The 18,585-nt window shown below is 43.9% G+C and overlaps 1 protein-coding gene across 1 annotated transcript; it reads left to right on the top strand.

Annotated features, from left to right (window-relative positions):
• Positions 1-8,394: 8,394 nt before the first annotated feature.
• Positions 8,395-14,378, top strand: LOC308693037 (uncharacterized protein). The gene is made up of 3 exons (XM_081369735.1): positions 8,395-8,621; positions 10,220-10,431; positions 12,514-14,378. Exons 2-3 carry the CDS (start codon positions 10,347-10,349, stop codon positions 13,371-13,373), a joined length of 945 nt encoding a protein of 314 aa, XP_081225861.1. The 5' UTR covers positions 8,395-8,621; positions 10,220-10,346; the 3' UTR covers positions 13,374-14,378.
• Positions 14,379-18,585: the final 4,207 nt, after the last annotated feature.

The raw sequence follows: 18,585 nt of genomic DNA, 5'->3' as shown, positions 1-18,585 counted from the left end.
TTCCAGTGAGAGTAGTCCCCGAGTCCGTTCCAGTGAGTGAAGTCCCCGAGTCCGTTCCAGTGAGAGTAGTCCCCGAGTCCGTTCCAATGAGAGTAGACCCCGAGTCCGTTCCAGTGAGAGAAGTTCCCGAGTCCGTTCCAGTGAGTGTAGTCCCCGAGTCCGTTCCAGTGAGAGTAGTCCCCGAGTCCGTTCCAGTGAGAGAAGTTCCCGAGTCCGTTCCAGTGAGAGTAGACCCCGAGTCCGTTCCAGTGAGAGTAGTCCCCGAGTCCGTTCCAGTGAGTGAAGTCCCCGAGTCCGTTCCAGTGAGAGTAGACCCCGAGTCCGTTCCAGTGAGTGTAGTCCCCGAGTCCGTTCCAGTGAGAGTAGTCCCCGAGTCCGTTCCAGTGAGAGTAGTCCCCGAGTCCGTTCCAGTGAGAGTAGTTCCCGAGTCCGTTCCAGTGAGAGTAGTTCCCGAGTCCGTTCCAGTGAGAGTAGTCCGTTCCAGTGAGAGTAGACCCCGAGTCCGTTCCAGTGAGTGTAGTCCCCGAGTCCGTTCCAGTGAGAGTAGTCCCCGAGTCCGTTCCAGTGAGAGTAGTCCCCGAGTCCGTTCCAGTGAGTGTAGTTCCCGAGTCCGTTCCAGTGAGAGTAGTTCCCGAGTCCGTTCCAGTGAGAGTAGTCCGTTCCAGTGAGAGTAGTTCCCGAGTCCGTTCCAGTGAGAGTAGTCCCCGAGTCCGTTCCAGTGAGAGTAGTTCCCGAGTCCGTTCCAGTGAGAGTAGACCCCGAGTCCGTTCCAGTGAGAGTAGTCCCCGAGTCCGTTCCAGTGAGTGTAGTTCCCGAGTCCGTTCCAGTGAGAGTAGTTCCCGAGTCCGTTCCAGTGAGAGTAGACCCCGAGTCCGTTCCAGTGAGAGAAGTTCCCGAGTCCGTTCCAGTGAGAGAAGTTCCCGAGTCCGTTCCAGTGAGTGTAGTTCCCGAGTCCGTTCCAGTGAGAGTAGTTCCCGAGTCCGTTCCAGTGAGAGTAGACCCCGAGTCCGTTCCAGTGAGAGTAGTCCCCGAGTCCGTTCCAGTGAGTGAAGTCCCCGAGTCCGTTCCAGTGAGAGTAGTCCCCGAGTCCGTTCCAATGAGAGTAGACCCCGAGTCCGTTCCAGTGAGAGAAGTTCCCGAGTCCGTTCCAGTGAGTGTAGTCCCCGAGTCCGTTCCAGTGAGAGTAGTCCCCGAGTCCGTTCCAGTGAGAGAAGTTCCCGAGTCCGTTCCAGTGAGAGTAGACCCCGAGTCCGTTCCAGTGAGAGTAGTCCCCGAGTCCGTTCCAGTGAGTGAAGTCCCCGAGTCCGTTCCAGTGAGAGTAGTCCCCGAGTCCGTTCCAGTGAGTGAAGTCCCCGAGTCCGTTCCAGTGAGAGTAGACCCCGAGTCCGTTCCAGTGAGTGTAGTCCCCGAGTCCGTTCCAGTGAGAGTAGTCCCCGAGTCCGTTCCAGTGAGAGTAGTCCCCGAGTCCGTTCCAGTGAGTGTAGTTCCCGAGTCCGTTCCAGTGAGAGTAGTTCCCGAGTCCGTTCCAGTGAGAGTAGTCCGTTCCAGTGAGAGTAGACCCCGAGTCCGTTCCAGTGAGTGTAGTCCCCGAGTCCGTTCCAGTGAGAGTAGTCCCCGAGTCCGTTCCAGTGAGAGTAGTCCCCGAGTCCGTTCCAGTGAGTGTAGTTCCCGAGTCCGTTCCAGTGAGAGTAGTTCCCGAGTCCGTTCCAGTGAGAGTAGTCCGTTCCAGTGAGAGTAGTTCCCGAGTCCGTTCCAGTGAGAGTAGTCCCCGAGTCCGTTCCAGTGAGAGTAGTTCCCGAGTCCGTTCCAGTGAGAGTAGACCCCGAGTCCGTTCCAGTGAGAGTAGTCCCCGAGTCCGTTCCAGTGAGTGTAGTTCCCGAGTCCGTTCCAGTGAGAGTAGTTCCCGAGTCCGTTCCAGTGAGAGTAGACCCCGAGTCCGTTCCAGTGAGAGAAGTTCCCGAGTCCGTTCCAGTGAGAGAAGTTCCCGAGTCCGTTCCAGTGAGTGTAGTTCCCGAGTCCGTTCCAGTGAGAGTAGTTCCCGAGTCCGTTCCAGTGAGAGTAGACCCCGAGTCCGTTCCAGTGAGAGTAGTCCCCGAGTCCGTTCCAGTGAGTGAAGTCCCCGAGTCCGTTCCAGTGAGAGTAGTCCCCGAGTCCGTTCCAATGAGAGTAGACCCCGAGTCCGTTCCAGTGAGAGAAGTTCCCGAGTCCGTTCCAGTGAGTGTAGTCCCCGAGTCCGTTCCAGTGAGAGTAGTCCCCGAGTCCGTTCCAGTGAGAGAAGTTCCCGAGTCCGTTCCAGTGAGAGTAGACCCCGAGTCCGTTCCAGTGAGAGTAGTCCCCGAGTCCGTTCCAGTGAGTGAAGTCCCCGAGTCCGTTCCAGTGAGAGTAGACCCCGAGTCCGTTCCAGTGAGAGAAGTTCCCGAGTCCGTTCCAGTGAGTGTAGTCCCCGAGTCCGTTCCAGTGAGAGAAGTTCCCGAGTCCGTTCCAGTGAGAGTAGTCCCCGAGTCCGTTCCAGTGAGAGTAGTTCCCGAGTCCGTTCCAGTGAGAGTAGTCCCCGAGTCCGTTCCAGTGAGAGAAGTTCCCGAGTCCGTTCCAGTGAGAGTTGTTCCCGAGTCCGTTCCAGTGAGAGTTGTTCCCGAGTCCGTTCCAGTGAGAGTTGTTCCCGAGTCCGTTCCAGTGAGAGTTGTTCCCGAGTCCGTTCCAGTGAGAGTTGTTCCCGAGTCCGTTCCAGTGAGAGTGGTTCCCGAGTTCGTTCCAGTGAGAGTGGTTCCCGAGTCCGTTCCAGTGAGAGTGGTTCCCGAGTCCGTTCCAGTGAGAGTGGTTCCCGAGTCCGTTCCAGTGAGAGTGGACCCCGAGTCCGTTCCAGTGAGAGAATATTCCCGAGTCCGTTCCAGTGAGAGTGGTTCCCGAGTCCGTTCCAGTGAGAGTAGACCCCGAGTCCGTTCCAGTGAGTGTAGTTCCCGAGTCCGTTCCAGTGAGAGTGGTTCCCGAGTCCGTTCCAGTGAGAGTTGTTCCCGAGTCCGTTCCAGTGAGAGTGGTTCCCGAGTCCGTTCCAGTGAGAGAATATTCCCGAGTCCGTTCCAGTGAGAGTGGTTCCCGAGTCCGTTCCAGTGAGAGTGGTTCCCGAGTCCGTTCCAGTGAGAGTAGTTCCCGAGTCCGTTCCAGTAGTCCGTTCCAGTGAGAGTGGTTCCCGAGTCCGTTCCAGTGAGAGTGGTTCCCGAGTCCGTTCCAGTGAGAGTGGTTCCCGAGTCCGTTCCAGTGAGAGTGGTTCCCGAGTCCGTTCCAGTGAGAGTAGTTCCCGAGTCCGTTCCAGTGAGAGTGGTTCCCGAGTCCGTTCCAGTGAGAGTTGTTCCCGAGTCCGTTCCAGTGAGAGAATATTCCCGAGTCCGTTCCAGTGAGAGTGGTTCCCGAGTCCGTTCCAGTGAGAGTGGTTCCCGAGTCCGTTCCAGTGAGAGTAGTTCCCGAGTCCGTTCCAGTGAGAGTTGTTCTCGAGTCCGTTCCAGTGAGAGTGGTTCCCTAGTCCGTTCCAGTGAGAGTGGTTCCCGAGTCCGTTCCAGTGAGAGTGGTTCCCGAGTCCGTTCCAGTGAGAGTGGTTCCCGAGTCCGTTCCAGTGAGAGTTGTTCCCGAGTCCGTTCCAGTGAGAGTTGTTCCCAAGTCCGTTCCAGTGAGAGTTGTTCCCGAGTCCGTTCCAGTGAGAGTAGACCCCGAGTCCGTTCCAGTGAAAGTAGTTCCCGAGTCCGTTCCAGTGAAAGTAGTTCCCGAGTCCATTCCAGTGAGAGTGGTTCCCGAGTCCGTTCCAGTGAGAGAATATTCCCGAGTCCGTTCCAGTGAGAGTGGTTACCGAGTCCGTTCCAGTGAGAGTGGTTCCCGAGTCCGTTCCAGTGAGAGTGGTTCCCGAGTCCGTTCCAGTGAGAGTTGTTCTCGAGTCCGTTCCAGTGAGAGTGGTTCCCTAGTCCGTTCCAGTGAGAGTGGTTCCCGAGTCCGTTCCAGTGAGAGTTGTTCTCGAGTCCGTTCCAGTGAGAGTGGTTCCCTAGTCCGTTCCAGTGAGAGTGGTTCCCGAGTCCATTCCAGTGAGAGTGGTTCCCGAGTCCGTTCCAGTGAGAGTGGTTCCCGAGTCCGTTCCAGTGAGAGTTGTTCCCGAGTCCGTTCCAGTGAGAGTTGTTCCCAAGTCCGTTCCAGTGAGAGTTGTTCCCGAGTCCGTTCCAGTGAGAGTAGTTCCCGAGTCCGTTCCAGTGAGAGCAGATACCAGAGCTTAGCCCAGAAGGTTATACGTTTTTTTGTTGTGACAAGAGTTTCACTCAGTTTCCACATCTGAAATCATACTGGAGAGAAGCTGTACTACTGTGTGAGAAGAGCTTTACACGTTTATCAATCCTTCAAACTCATTTTAAAAAATGTTCTAAGTGAGCAACATTTGTTCCCTTACGAGAACGTTCACTTCGTATTGCGTAGCTAATATGCAGTTGGGAAAATCCTTTCCTTGAGAATATTGAAGCCTATAATTTAAAAAGTAGTGCAGCTGCACAGCAAATACCAGCAGAGCTACTAGCTCACCCATTGGCTGTGCTGAGGTGACTGCACATCTTATGGCGAGGCGGCTGAGTGGGATTGTTCGAACGAACCAATCAGGCAGCAGTAATACAGTAATCTAGGAGTTTTATAAAGCATTTTACATTGGATGCCATTTAAAACACAGTAAGTCTATCCTTCACAGCCTCTGAATACGGTCTAGTTCCCTGTTTTCACCTCATTAATTATGGTGAGGTCATTAGTGTCAACAGATTGAGGCAACCACCAATATGCTATTATTATGGAGAAAACTGATCCTAGACCAGCAGTTATGAGCAGTTTTTCTCTCTAAGAGCTATAAAAAGCTTCAGCTGGCAGTGGTTTGAGTGAGAACTCTTGTCCAGCCTTACACACACACCTCCTATGATTATTTACCTTCGTGTATTGTTCTTATTCTGTTCGTTGGCTATTTTATTTATAAATAAAATATATAATTCTCATATATCCTTTTAGACATTCTTTTGGATGCCGTGCCAACTTATGTCGAAGAACATCTTAAGACAACATTGCTACATTGCAGCTCACCATAGCTGGTTGTTATAGACATCTGTCGGCAACTAGTTGTGTTTTACATTCTGTAATGAATTCGTTGGCTTCTTTAAAATAATAAGGAACTGATCTTACTTGGTGATTTTAATTTTAATTGGATGCATACAATATCCAATTATTTTAAAATGCTTTATGATAATCTAAATCTTTTTCAATTGGTAGACTCACCCACTAGGCCTAACTCGAAATCTCTGGAAAAATCTACTTTAATAGATCTTGTCATTACAAATGTCTCATATAAATACTCTTCAGTTTCTGTATTCACAATGATATCAGTGACCACTGTGTTGTGGCAGTATTTAGAAATATGAAGTTACCTTAGCAAAATCCAAAAATTATTACTATCGTTTCATGAAATATTTTAACGAACAAGCAGTCTTATACGATCTTGCTCAAATTGTTTGGGACAAAATACCGGATGTTGATTGCGCATGGGAATATTTGTATGATAGTTTTATGTTAATTAATAATAATAATCAATAAGCACGCACCCATGAGAAAATATAGAGTTAAATGATGTGATAATCCGTGGTTTTCGACCGCCTTATGTGTTCTCATTCAAGAGCGGGATGCCACATGGGCTAAGGTATACATATATATAAATATAAATATATATAGGCCTATATATATATATATATATATATATATATATATAGTATATCAGCATATATATAAATTGTCTGGATTTTAATATTGATAATACAAGGTTTAATTTTTATGCAGATGATACTATTATATATTGTTCAGCTTCCTCGAAGCAGCAATCTGTGGCTTTTTTACAATCTGCTTTCGATATAATCCAAAATAGGTTTTGGGCCTTGAAGCTGGTCTTAAATTAGCCTGACTTCGTCATACTCATATTCTAGTCAGAATGTGAGTCTGATACCGAGATTTCCATAGAGATTTGATTATGGGGCGTGTCTCAATCGAACTAGGAAAAAAAACCCTCTGCACTCAATTGGATAGACCTACAACCAATCAGAGCAACGGAGTAAATGACGCATGTTCTTCATTCATATTTTCAACCAACAAAATGTCGCGGCTCTCTGTTCCTCTTTTAAAATGAATGCGCTGTCGATATCTTCTATAACAGACGCGATGGCGGAATCTACACATGATGTTTCATAAACAAAGTTCGGGAGGAGCACGTACAAATAATCAATCCAATATCAACTTGTCATCAAACAATACCATGTCTAACGTTACCCTTTCTATCAGCATGAGGAAGCATATTCACTCTGGCAACTTACCTAACACTCCTTGACAGTTTTTCAGCATCCCTCCACCACCCCGAATCCTCACTCTTGTCTTGTTCTCTCACAACCAGGAACACGGGGGGAGTATGGCTACCGAGCCCACACCCCACAGCCCTCTCCTCGGACAGCACGTCATATACGCATTTATTCTATCGACTTTTTGTGTGAAATCTTATATACGCATTTATTCTATCGACTTATTTGTGTGAAATCTTATATACGCATTTATTCTATCTGACTTATTTGTAAATGTGAACTCGTGAGATCTCAATTCTCCAGCTGCAGTCGTCTTTGTTGTAAAGCCTGCCCTGACAATTTGATTGGTCCGAACAATTTTTGTTCGGGCATAATAGCTCCTCAACGGAGCGAGTCCAGACCGAACTTCCCGACCAAAAAATGTTGTGGGCGGGGTTCGGGCTGGCACCCAGGCTAGTCTTAAATGCTAAAAAAAACTAAATGTATGTTATTTTCAAACTCAAAAATTTCCAGTGAAATTTCAATCTTTTTTTTGACTTCTCAGGGGAGTCTGATTACATCAGTATCAGAGTACAAATTTTGTATGAAATATGGATTTTATTTTAGAAACAAGTCATGCTTTTTATTTAATGCGAGGAAGAAACTAATGTCTGCTACTTGTTTTGACTATGGGGATGTAGTGTATTAGCACACTCCCTCTTATCTTCTTGTCTCTCTGGATGCTTTGTACCGGTGCTCTGAGATTCATAACAGATTGTAGATTTTAAACACACCCTTGTGATCTATACATAATGGTTGGTTGGCCTTCGTTGAATATTAGAAGAAAAATGCACTGGTATTTGTTGATTTATAAAGCTATATTGGGTCATCTGCCCTCTTATCTTTGCTGTTTTATTAAACAGAAACTGCCTGGCAATTACTCATTACGCTCTGAATCAAATTACAATCTGTGTGTGCCTTTTGCCAGAACTGAACAGAACAAACCGAGCTTGGTAAAACTTCTTGCCGCAATATGCCGCAGCCTCAGAATGAAATCTTCTCCAGACTGAGATGAAGTTAACAAATTTGGTGTCTTGTAGTCAATTAAAATTTTTACTAAGAGTAAATGGATGTTTTATGTTTATATTTATTTATTTATTTATTTATTGTATGTCTTAAAGGTATAGCGGAGGATTTTCCCGAATTTTAGAAAAGAACCGCCCTCTCCACTTTTTGAAAAAATGCACATGCGCAACACTCCACATGCTCCCGAGAGGAAACGCCTATTAAACGTATGCACAAGCTAATCATAGCTTACATTAACTTTTACTAGCAGTGATTTTAAATAGATTTCTCCAAATAGCATGCCAAGCTTTACCTGTCAAGTAGAAACTTCGCAACTGAGGCATCAGTGGGAAGCCCAACCTGTGTTTTGAGCGCACGCCATCATGTGAATCGTGTGCACGAGCACGTACGACGGCCTTACGTAAACATATCACCAGAATGATTAACACTTAGGAGGACCAATAGTCTTGATGATCCACCTGGAAAAAGAAAATCCTCCGCTATACCTTTAACTTTAATGTATACCTGTCTATTTAAACTCTGCTGCCTATCTTGGCCAGGGCACTGCTGTAAAAGAGCTTTTAATCTTTTTTTTTCCTGATTAAATAAAGGTTTAAATGGATTTTGTTGTTTTCATGAAACTGTTGGCTGACAATAAATCACGTTTAACATTGAGATCTAATCTAATTCACCAAGATCCGCTCACTTTACAGTTTATGGCCTAGCCACTGCTGTATATCTGCATGTATTCAAAAGAAGTTCCTATAATTAGGCTGCAATTACATAATAAGAGAGACATGTGAAAAACAATACTATAATTGTAATTGAGTGAAGGTGAATATATTGTTGAATCGTTATATTATATATTATTACTGAGCATTATTAATTATTGTAATAGTGGATTTGGTCCATAACAGAGCGGAGATGTGATTTACTGAATGCGACCCCTTTAAGAAATCTGACACCGCGCGTACTGAGCATGCGCAGAAGAGAGAAGCGCGAGAGCCTCTCTATGGTTTTGTTTTCTTTCTTCTCTCTTTTTCTTTTTGCTGTCTCCTTTGACGCTAAAATGAATGTAACAGTCGAAAACATGAAAACAGAGAATCGCGAGACACGAGACGAGCGCTGAAACTTTCGCCAGTTTAAACTGAAAGTGACGCTGTTAACGATCGTGAATGAAGGACAAATGTGGATTATTTTCTCTGGATGTCGTATATTTCCAGTCTGCAGGTCAGAGATGTTATATTTATCATGTTAGAATTTATATTTGTGTTGCATAAATGTACATTGTTCTTAGTGTAACGTACAGAGAATTAAATCATTAGTTTTGATCAGCCTACATGATTTCTGTTTTTTTTTTATTGAACAAAAAGCACACGGGATACATGTATCAAGCACAAAAAATGAAATAAAATAAAAATAAGACAGTAAACTTAAAGTAAAGCAAGGCAGCAGATAAGGGATAGTCTACTGAAAAAATAATAACAATTCACAAAACATTCATAGAAACTACAAATACAAAAAATTAATACAAGTAATTAGAAAAAAATAACATTGGGAATACATAAATAATAATCAGACAATCAGGAGGTAATTTATAATGAAACCATAATTTCTTTGAGCAACAAAGAAGTTTTAGCTGCTTTCTTATTAGAGAGTCATATAATAATTTTAAATCAACACAAAAAAGTCTAAAATTGGGCTTAGAATCAGTTACTTTACATTTATGAAGATGAAACTCGCCACATAAAGTAAGCAGTTTTAATCTGTCATCCATCTCCTTTGACCCGAGTCGCAAATCAAAAACAGCACATTCTCACAACCTCAAAAGTAAAGAGTTTGTAATAAGCAGAAAAAATAAGTCAGGCTACTTCTTTCTTTCCAGAACTCCTTTGCATAATCACATTCAAAAAACAAATGTGGTATTGTTTCAAGATTAGAATTACAGAATGCGCAGTGTGAAGAGATGTCTAACTTAAACTTAGAAAGAAGAGAGTTGTGGGGATAGTAATTATGTAGAATTTTAAAGTGAAGCTCTTTCCACTTGTTAGGTAACAGAAATGTTTTAATGCCAATCCATTTATTAATGGTAGAAAGAGAAGGATCATTTAATTTCCATTTGAAAAAAGCTTTGGGATGACAGCTGATTTTCCTAATAAGAAATCTTCTAATCCAAAAATTGGATGTCAATAGACCATTCATGTGATTATTGCAGATCTAATGAGTTTTTATTTTAATGTATATCTGAAGGGAAATGACTGTCTTCGTAATAGTTAGATGGCATCTTCTTTTTATCTTTCCTCAGTATGATGCCTAATAAAGTAGTGTTTATAAGTGCTTGTGTTCAGGAGTAACCGCTGTATTTCTGCTTTTCCACAAGCGCCACATTCTGTCAGAGAGAGAATTTGCCTGTCTGCCTTTACGTTAATTAACGCTCAAATGTGAGGTTTACCATTTTTTAATAACTTTTTATGCGGTAACAACTGTAAAAATTTTTTAAATTGTATATTGTTATTTGACAGTTTATGATGTTTCCAGACATTGACGTTGATTCAAAACAACTTTGTGACCTAAACATGTTTGTTCTAATATCAGAACTTTTTTAAAATTATTTCACAATTTTTAGAAGAATTGTTTCTTATGCTTATTTCATGCTTATAATATCCTGGGTTACATAAACATGAGCAACCTAGAGCTGTTTTATATACACTATTAATATGTAACAATCAAAATGCTTTATATTTGAACTAAATATTTTTTAAGCACCATATGTGTTTTGCTTTCAAAGTAGTCCAGTATAAATTCAGTAACTTATCTTTGATTTTTAGTTGTTCACACCTGCAGTGAAGCTCCTCACACAACAATTCACCAATAAATACTGGGAATATTCCCATCATCCTACAAGAGAAGGACAAACTCCAGGAGTAGCAGCTGAAATCTGTGTGACTGTTAAAGATGGAGTTTATTAAAGAGGAGATTGAAGACATGAGTGATCCAGAAACATCCAGAATAAAACATGAAGATACTGAGGAACAAATAGGTTGGTGTCCATTCTTGATTCTTCATTGTTGACTGCTTTAGTAGCTCTGAAATATGGATGACAAATGATAGAGAAATGCATCTAAATGATCATAACCCAGTTTTAATCGCATTAACAAGTGAACCATTTTGGACCCCCCCCCCCCAAAAAAAAAAAAAATAAATAAATAAATAACTGTGCCATGTAATGAGTGAGAAACGAGTGATAGTTAACAGATGAAATAAGTACAAATTGTCATTTATAAAATTGAACTATACTTCATGCTGAGTGGAACCTCTAGGGGGGTTCGGGTACCCCATCCCCCCCACCTTCCGGAAGAAAATTTTGTGCTTTTTAATGTTGAATTCATAAATCTGGTTCACTTTGAGGGTTCAAAATTAAAGGTTCCAACCCATATTCAGTGTGCAAATTAAACATAGAAAAATTTAAACCTTTTTTAGTAACAGTGTCAGTCTACATTACACTACTACATAATAATAGTTATAATATTAATCCCATGACAGTAATAGCCATATATTGTAAAACAAATTCACTGAAAAATAAAGGAAACTTTCATAATTAGGTTTGTACTAATTTCTATACTTCACATTAAAGATGTGATTGGGCCAGCCTAGTGCCAATCAAGAAAAGAACCAATGGGCCGCTGATCTACGTGTTTAATGAAAAATGTAAAAAAAAAAAAAAAAAAATTCTGATTTTTTTTTTTTTGGACAAATGCATTACAACGGCACTAACCCAGCGCCGCCAATTAAGCAAAACAAAACGAATGGGCCGCCGATGTACGAGTTTTATGGGCCGTTAAGACAAAGACAAAAAAAAAAAAGCCTATTAGATGTATCGGCCCAAAAAGCACGTCGGCCCACCGGGAGTCGCCTAGCCTACATTCGTGGACGTCACACTTTAAATCCTACCTGTTGCCTTTAACCATCCACTTATTTAGCTGCCGGCACATCAATTGACATGCTATCTCCTTTTCCCTTTTTCTTTTTCTATTTTTAGTCCCGACAGCTTTTATGCTTTGTCCATCTTTTTCAACTCGTATCTGCTCGCTCAGTGCTCACCGCGCCCCCGCCCGCTCGCGATATTATCCCCCCCTCTCTATGTCAAAATTCTATGATGGAATCTTATGAATATCCTACTCTAGCCTGTTAGTCCTCTAAAAAGTTATATAACATTGAGGAAATGCAGAAATTATTTAGAAACGCACAACAGCAGCTACGTATAGATTTAAAAAATAAATCCCCCCTGGTGCCGCATATAGCGCATACACATTTTTGCGCCACTGTTTGTGAGTCTGCTCAAGCTGTCACATCCGTCTTTTCACATGTATTACATTACAGTCCGTAACACAAATGCAATAGCATGGCATCTTACAACAGTTCCCACACTAGCGATTTATAGATTATCATGAAGATAGTTAACTCCACATCAGCTGCATAAATTCATCAACTAACCATTCAGAAGCGTCCTGTTGCATTCTACATGTTGTCACTTCTTCTTAAATCTCTCCATTATTGTCCCACTCCAGTTTTTAAACATAAAAGGCAGAACAGTTTCTGACATTTCTGTGCGTGTCTGTGTGAGGAAATCGGAGCTGCTAACACACACAAGCTGTTGTAGCTCCGCCCTCTGCGCCGGGAGCAGCAGCTCATTTGCATTTAAAGGGACACACACAAAACAATGTGTTTTTGCTCGCCCTCAAAAAGGAACAATTTTAACATGCTATAAAACTTATCTGTGGGGTATTTTGAGCTAATACTTCACATACAGACTCTGGGGACAACAGAGACTTATTTTACATCTTGTAAAAAGTGCCATTATTCCACCCCTTTAACAAATACAGCTTTTGATTTTAATAATGTATTAATAAATGTTGAAATTACAACAACTAAGATTAATAAATGCTGCAGAAGTATTCATTGTTAGTTCATGTTAACTACATGAGTTAGCTAAGGAAACCTTATTGTAAAGTGTCACTGATACTCAATATACTGACAGGTGTCTTGTTTTCTGCTATGTGTTTTTCATTTTCACTTTTAACCTCATTGAACTGATTCTAATTGATTAATACCTTTATTTTAGACCAGATGGAAGTGACGGAGCAAAGACAGAAACTAAATTACTTGAAGAAACCCTGTGACTTCAGAACTCAAGGAACAAACGCCAAAAAGCTGCACTCCTGCTCTCAGTGTGGAAAGAGTTTCCAGAATAAAGGAAACCTTAATAAACACATAAAAATTCACACTGGAGAGAAACCGTATACATGCACTCAGTGTGGAAAGAGTTTCAGAGATGCAACAGGTTTAAAAATTCATCTGTACATTCACTCCGGAGAAAAACCATTCAAGTGTGATCAGTGTGGTAAAGGTTTTAATTCGTCATCAGGTCTAATAGAACACATCAATGTTCATTCAGATGAGAAGCCTTATGTGTGTTCTCTCTGTGGAAAGAGTTTTCCACGGATAAAGAGTTTTAAACGGCACCAGAAATTACATTATGAAGTGAAAGAATATGTGTGTTGTGACTGTGGGAAGAGCTTTACTAGACATGACCATCTGAAACTGCACCGAAGAATTCATACTGGAGAAAGACCTTACAAGTGCTCATATTGTGACAAGAGTTTCGCTCAGTCTGGAAACCTGAAAAAGCACGAGCGAATTCATACTGGAGAGAAGCCGTACCACTGTACTCAGTGTGAGAAGAGTTTCAGAGATGCAACAGGTTTAAAAATGCATCTCTGTTTTTACTCTGGAGAAAAACAATTTAACTGTGATCAATGTGGTAAAGATTTTAATTCATCATCACATCTAAAATTACACCTGAAAATTCATTCAGATGAGAAGCCTTATGCGTGTTCTCTCTGTGAAAAGAGTTTTTTATGGCTGAACATTTTTAATCTACACCTGAAAACACACAATAAAGTGAGAGATTGTGTGCTTTGACTGTGGGAAGAGCTTTACTACAGCTGGCAATCTGAAACGGCACTAAATAATTCATACTGGAGAAAAACCTTACAAGTGCTCATATTTTGACAAGAGTTTCACTCATTCTGGAAACCTGAAATCACACGAGCGAGTTCACACTGGAGAGAAGCCGTACCACTGTACTCAGTGTGAGAAGTGTTTTATTAAAAAATGAGCGACATTTGTTTTCATGTCAAATAGTAAACACTGTGATATAAAATATGGAGTTTTTCCCCTCAACAGTCAATAACTCTTACACCGTGTCCTAACTACACACGACGCGCATTAAAAGGTATCTTTTCCATGTTAATCAGAGTTTTTGTCCTAAACAACAGCGACATGCAACTATTCTATTTTAGAAATGTTTTCTATATTTCTGCGACATCGCCACTAGAACAACAAATACAAAGTGTGGCAATAATAATCTCAGGTACTGTTTATGTGCTTTATTTAAAAGCGTATAATAATGTGACTTGGAATATCATTTAGTGCTCCAGCTTTGTAGCAACAATGGATAATTCACCTCAGATCTTGAAATTAAACAAATGGAAACAAAAACGTTCAAACTGTGAACAAACAAGTGTATTATTTGACAAATATTGTTTTAGTTACTCAGTAGCCTCTGTATTTGAATAATGTTTAAATGGTGTAATATTTGTGAATTTGATTATGTAGCTTATCCATTTTCTTGCGAGTGCCATCATGACTCTGGTGCTGTGCACTCGTCGCGAGTCTCCGCCCACACACTGTTCTGATTGGCTGTGGGTTTTGATTGATTTTGACGCATCTTGCAGTCGCATCGCGTCTAGTTTGGACAGACAAATTATTTGCATCATTTTTGGTTAGTACATGCCGTTAAAGTGTAAATAAAGTTTTTTTTTTCAGTGTGAATTGTGTGCTAATTAGTTCTTTATAGAATTAAATATATAAATGTTATTTTCATATTTACTAAGTGTACTAAATTGTTCTGATAATACATATGAGAAATAAAACAGAAACAACATCTTGTCTTGTTTGATCTATTTAATGAACAGAATGAGTTCTATAGTTTTAATCACATAAATTATTTTTTTATCATTCTATATTAATACTGTGATAGATATGTCATTCATTTTGAAAATGTTATTAAAACAGTGGTGAAAGTTAAAGGAACATTCCATTCATTCATTTTGAAAATGTTATTAAAACGTTATTTCTGAATGTTTTTTAAATGTTGAAAACATCCAGTTTTTATGTATTAAGAATGTTTTTTTCTTGGTTAATGTGAACATTACAGGAACATTCCATTCACTCCTTTTGAAAATGTTATTAAAGGTCCCATTGCATGAACATTTTGAGTCATTGGAATAGTTATATGACTTTTTTCGGGTTGAATGATGGTCGTCTCACACCAGATGGGAGGGTGGAGAGTCGCCAACGAGTTTTGACGACAGTGTTGTCAAATATCTATTCCAAAGCTGTAGGGGGAGCTCTATAGAGAAACCCGTGAGAAAACAGCGAAGAAATCGGCAAAGCTGCATAGTTCTGCTTTAATATGAGTTTCCCTATGGTCCCCTAGTGGCTAGACGTTTTGATGGGTGTAAAGTTTAAACCAAGCCATGGGTATTTTTGAGAAAATGAAAGCTCAGACGGGCAAATCTAGAAATCGTACTTGGTTACTTACGTAACCTCGGTTCCCTTAGAGATAAGGGAACGAGTACTGCGTTGCAAACGCTGTGGGAAAACTCCTTTTCTCGAGAATATTGAAGCCTTTATTTTAAAACGCATTGCATGCAGCACAGGCGAGAGCATCAAGCTCGCGTGAGCGAGCTGATAGGCTGTGCTGTGGGCAACTGCACGAACCAATGGCGGATCGGCAGAGGCGCGCGAACCAATCAGGGAGCTTGGCACACTGCCAGTGTCAAGCGCGCGAAACTGCACGTGACCAAAGCATATAAATATAGACAATATTCCGCCATTTGACAGATATAATCGACTGAAGCGAGAACACCTGACATAAGAGAGATTGCACGGCAAGGCAACGCAGTACTCGTTCCCTTATCTCTAAGGGAACCGAGGTTACGTAAGTAACCAAGTACGTTCCCTTACGAGAACGTTCTCTCGTACTGCGTTGCAAACGCTGTGGGAACGCTTATTTAAAACGCCGTGCAATTAATCTCTTATGGCCGCTCTGACTCACCAGAAGTTCCGGGAAGTTACAGAATAGCCAGGATAAAACGAGACCGCATTTCGGGCCCATAAAATATCCAATAATAAAGATCTGGGCCAAGGGCCAGATTAACTTCACCACAAGTCCAGTGACAACTGAGTGTCCAATTTCACAACTAGTCTGGGTCCACAGAGCCAAAGTCTAGAAGGAAAAATTGTGTCTGCAAAGCAGAGACATATAAGTTGAAAAAACTCACAAATGTGGACGGAGTGGACTTACCCGGCCGCCACACAAATATCCTGTATAGGAACACTCACGTGTTCAGGTCTGAAGTCAGACTGAGTCCGCAGAGCCAGGTTCTGAACAGAAAAGAGCTCGTGCCTGCAGAGCAGGAACATCCAAGCTATAGAATCTAACAAATGTGGACGGAACGGACCAACCGGCCACCGCACAAATGTCCAGATAAGAACACTCATGTGTCTGAGTCCTAAAGTCAGCCTGGGTCCGCAAAGCCAGGGTTTAGACAGAAAGAACTCGTGCCTGCAGGGCAGGAACGTCTAGGTTATAGAATCTGACAAATGTGGACGGAACGGACCAGCCGGCCGCCGCACAAATGTCCTCGATAGGAACACCACTCGACCAGGCCCACGAAGAGGCGACACCTCTCGTGGAGTGAGCTCTAACACCTATGGGACAGGAAAGGCCCAGTGAAGTGTAAGCCAGAGCAATGGCGTCAACTATCCACCTGGACAGCGTGAGCTTAGTAACAGGAAGGCCCTTGGTCCGGCCCCCGAAACAAACAAAGAGCTGTTCAGACTGTCTGAAAGAGGCCGAACGCTCCAGATAAATTCTCAAAGCTCTGACGGGGCAAAGCGTGAGAGAATCACTGTCCTCTTCGGAGGAGGGAAGAGCTGACAGAGAAATAACCTGGGCTCTGAACGGAGTTGAGAGCACCTTAGGAATATATCCATGTCTTGGCCTAAGGATGACCTTGGAGTCATTAGGGCCAAACTCCAGACAGGAAGCGCTAGTAGAGAGCGCCTGCAAGTCCCCTACTCTTTTAACTGACGCCAGTGCCAGAAGCAGGGCGGTCTTCAGAGAGAGGGGCTTGAGATCTGCTGACTGAAGTGGTTCAAAGGGAGGTCCCCTAAGAGCCCGCAGGACCAGTGAAAGGTCCCAGGCCGGCACAGACGGTGGCCGAGGCGGGTTAAGCCTTCTGGCACCCTTAAGGAAACGAACTATAAGGTCGTTTTTACCTAAGGAGGCTCCGGCTGCCAATACATGAAAAGCAGCGATGGCTGCTACGTACACTTTGAGAGTGGAGGGGGAGCGACCCGCGTCCAACATCTCCTGTAGAAAAGAAAGCACTTTTGGCACTTCACAAGTGTGTGGGTCGAGGTTTCGAGCTAAACACCAGCTGGAAAACACTGACCATTTTAGGAGATAGAGGCGTCTAGTAGACGGAGCTCTAGCCTCCATAATAGTGTTTAGGACACCTTCTGGGAGATCCTGGGGTACCCGTTGAGTGGCCATACATGTAGGGCCCACAAGTCGGGACGAGGATGCCAGATTGTCCTGTTGGCCTGAGCCAGAAGGTCGCACCTCAGTGGAATTGGCCAAGGGTCTATTACAGACAGTTGCATCAACTCTGGGAACCAGATCTGGGTCCGCCAGAGAGGAGCCACCAAGAGGACCGCGCTTTTGGTGTTCCTGATCCGTTCGATGACCTGAGGGAGCATCGAGACCGGAGGAAACGCATAGAGAGGGAGGTTGGGCCAGTTGTGGGCCAACGCATCCCTGTTCTTTGAAAAGAATATTGGGCAGTGACAGTTGTCTTCTGAGGCGAAAAGATCTACTTCTGCCTTCCCGAAGACCTCCCAAAGCAGGAGAACCGTCTGAGGGTGGAGAGACCATTCCTCTGGGGGAACTCTGCCCCGAGAGAGCATGTCTGCTCCTGTGTTCAACGTGCCTGGCACGTGAGCTGCCCTGAGCGAGCGCAGGTTGGTGTGAGCCCATAGCAGGAGCTGCGTGGCTATGGCAAGCAGGTTGTGGGACCTGAGGCCGCCCTGGCGATTTATGTAGGAGACCACTGACATATTGTCCGTTCGGACCAGCACGTGGTGTCCAGCCAGGTGAGGGAGGAAGGTTTTTAGGGCTAGAAAAACTGCTCTCATTTCGAGGCAGTTGATGTGTAGGCGTTTCTCCGAGCTCGACCAGAGGCCGGAGGCAGGCCTGCCCTCGTACAGCGCTCCCCAACCTGAGTTGGAAGCGTCTGTTGAAATCACCCTCCTCTCTGAGACCACCCCCATGCTTACGCCCTGCTGGTACCAGCTGGCGTCTTTCCAAGGGGCCAGGGCTTGAACACAGCGCTGGTTCACCTTGATAACCAAGTGGCCTGAATGCCAGGCGTGGGGTGGCACCAGAGGTGCTAGCCACAGCTGAAGAGGACGCATACGCAGTAGGCCGAGTTGGAGTACTGATGATGCGGAGGCCATGAGGCCAAGGATCCTCTGGAACGTTCTGAGGGGTACATAAGAGCCCTCTGTGAACGATGCTGCGAGCTGCTGAATCGTTAGAGCACGGGCCGGTGTGGGCCATGCTCTCATAAGTACGGAGTCGAGAACTGTTCCCAGGAACGTGATACGTTGGCTGGGCAACAGAATACTCTTGGCAAAATTGACCTTGAGCCCTAGACATTCTAGATGTCTGAGGAGCCAGGCTCTGTGAGTATGTGACTCCGCCTCTGACTGGGTCAATATGAGCCAGTCGTCGAGGTAGTTCAGGATGCGCATTCCCCGCTGTCTCAGGGGGGAGAGAGCTGCATCCATGCACTTTGTGAAAGTACGAGGTGCCAGTGCCAGTCCAAATGGTAGGATTGTGTACTGGTATGTCTGCCCCTCGAAGGCGAATTTCAAGAATGGCCTGTGGTGGGGGTTCACTTGAATGTGAAAGTAAGCGTCTTTTAGATCTATTGAGAAAAACCAGTCGCCTGGGCGAATTTGCGCCAGGATGTGTCTGGTCGTGAGCATTCTGAACGGCCGT

The sequence above is a fragment of the Scardinius erythrophthalmus genome, assembly GCF_964197995.2.
Source record: "Scardinius erythrophthalmus genome assembly, chromosome: 7".
Classification (NCBI taxonomy): Eukaryota; Metazoa; Chordata; class Actinopteri; order Cypriniformes; family Leuciscidae; genus Scardinius; species Scardinius erythrophthalmus.
Note: the sequence above shows the minus strand (reverse complement) of the source record. Positions and strands in the feature narration are given on the sequence as shown.

Excerpts from the sequence above, each read along its gene's own strand:
- LOC308693037 (XM_081369735.1), top strand. The coding sequence starts at position 10,347 with ATGGAGTTTATTAAAGAGGAGATTGAAGACATGAGTGATCCAGAAACA. Across the intron at positions 10,432-12,513 it reads AGATACTGAGGAACAAATAG|ACCAGATGGAAGTGACGGAG; the intron begins GTTGGTGTCCAT and ends CCTTTATTTTAG.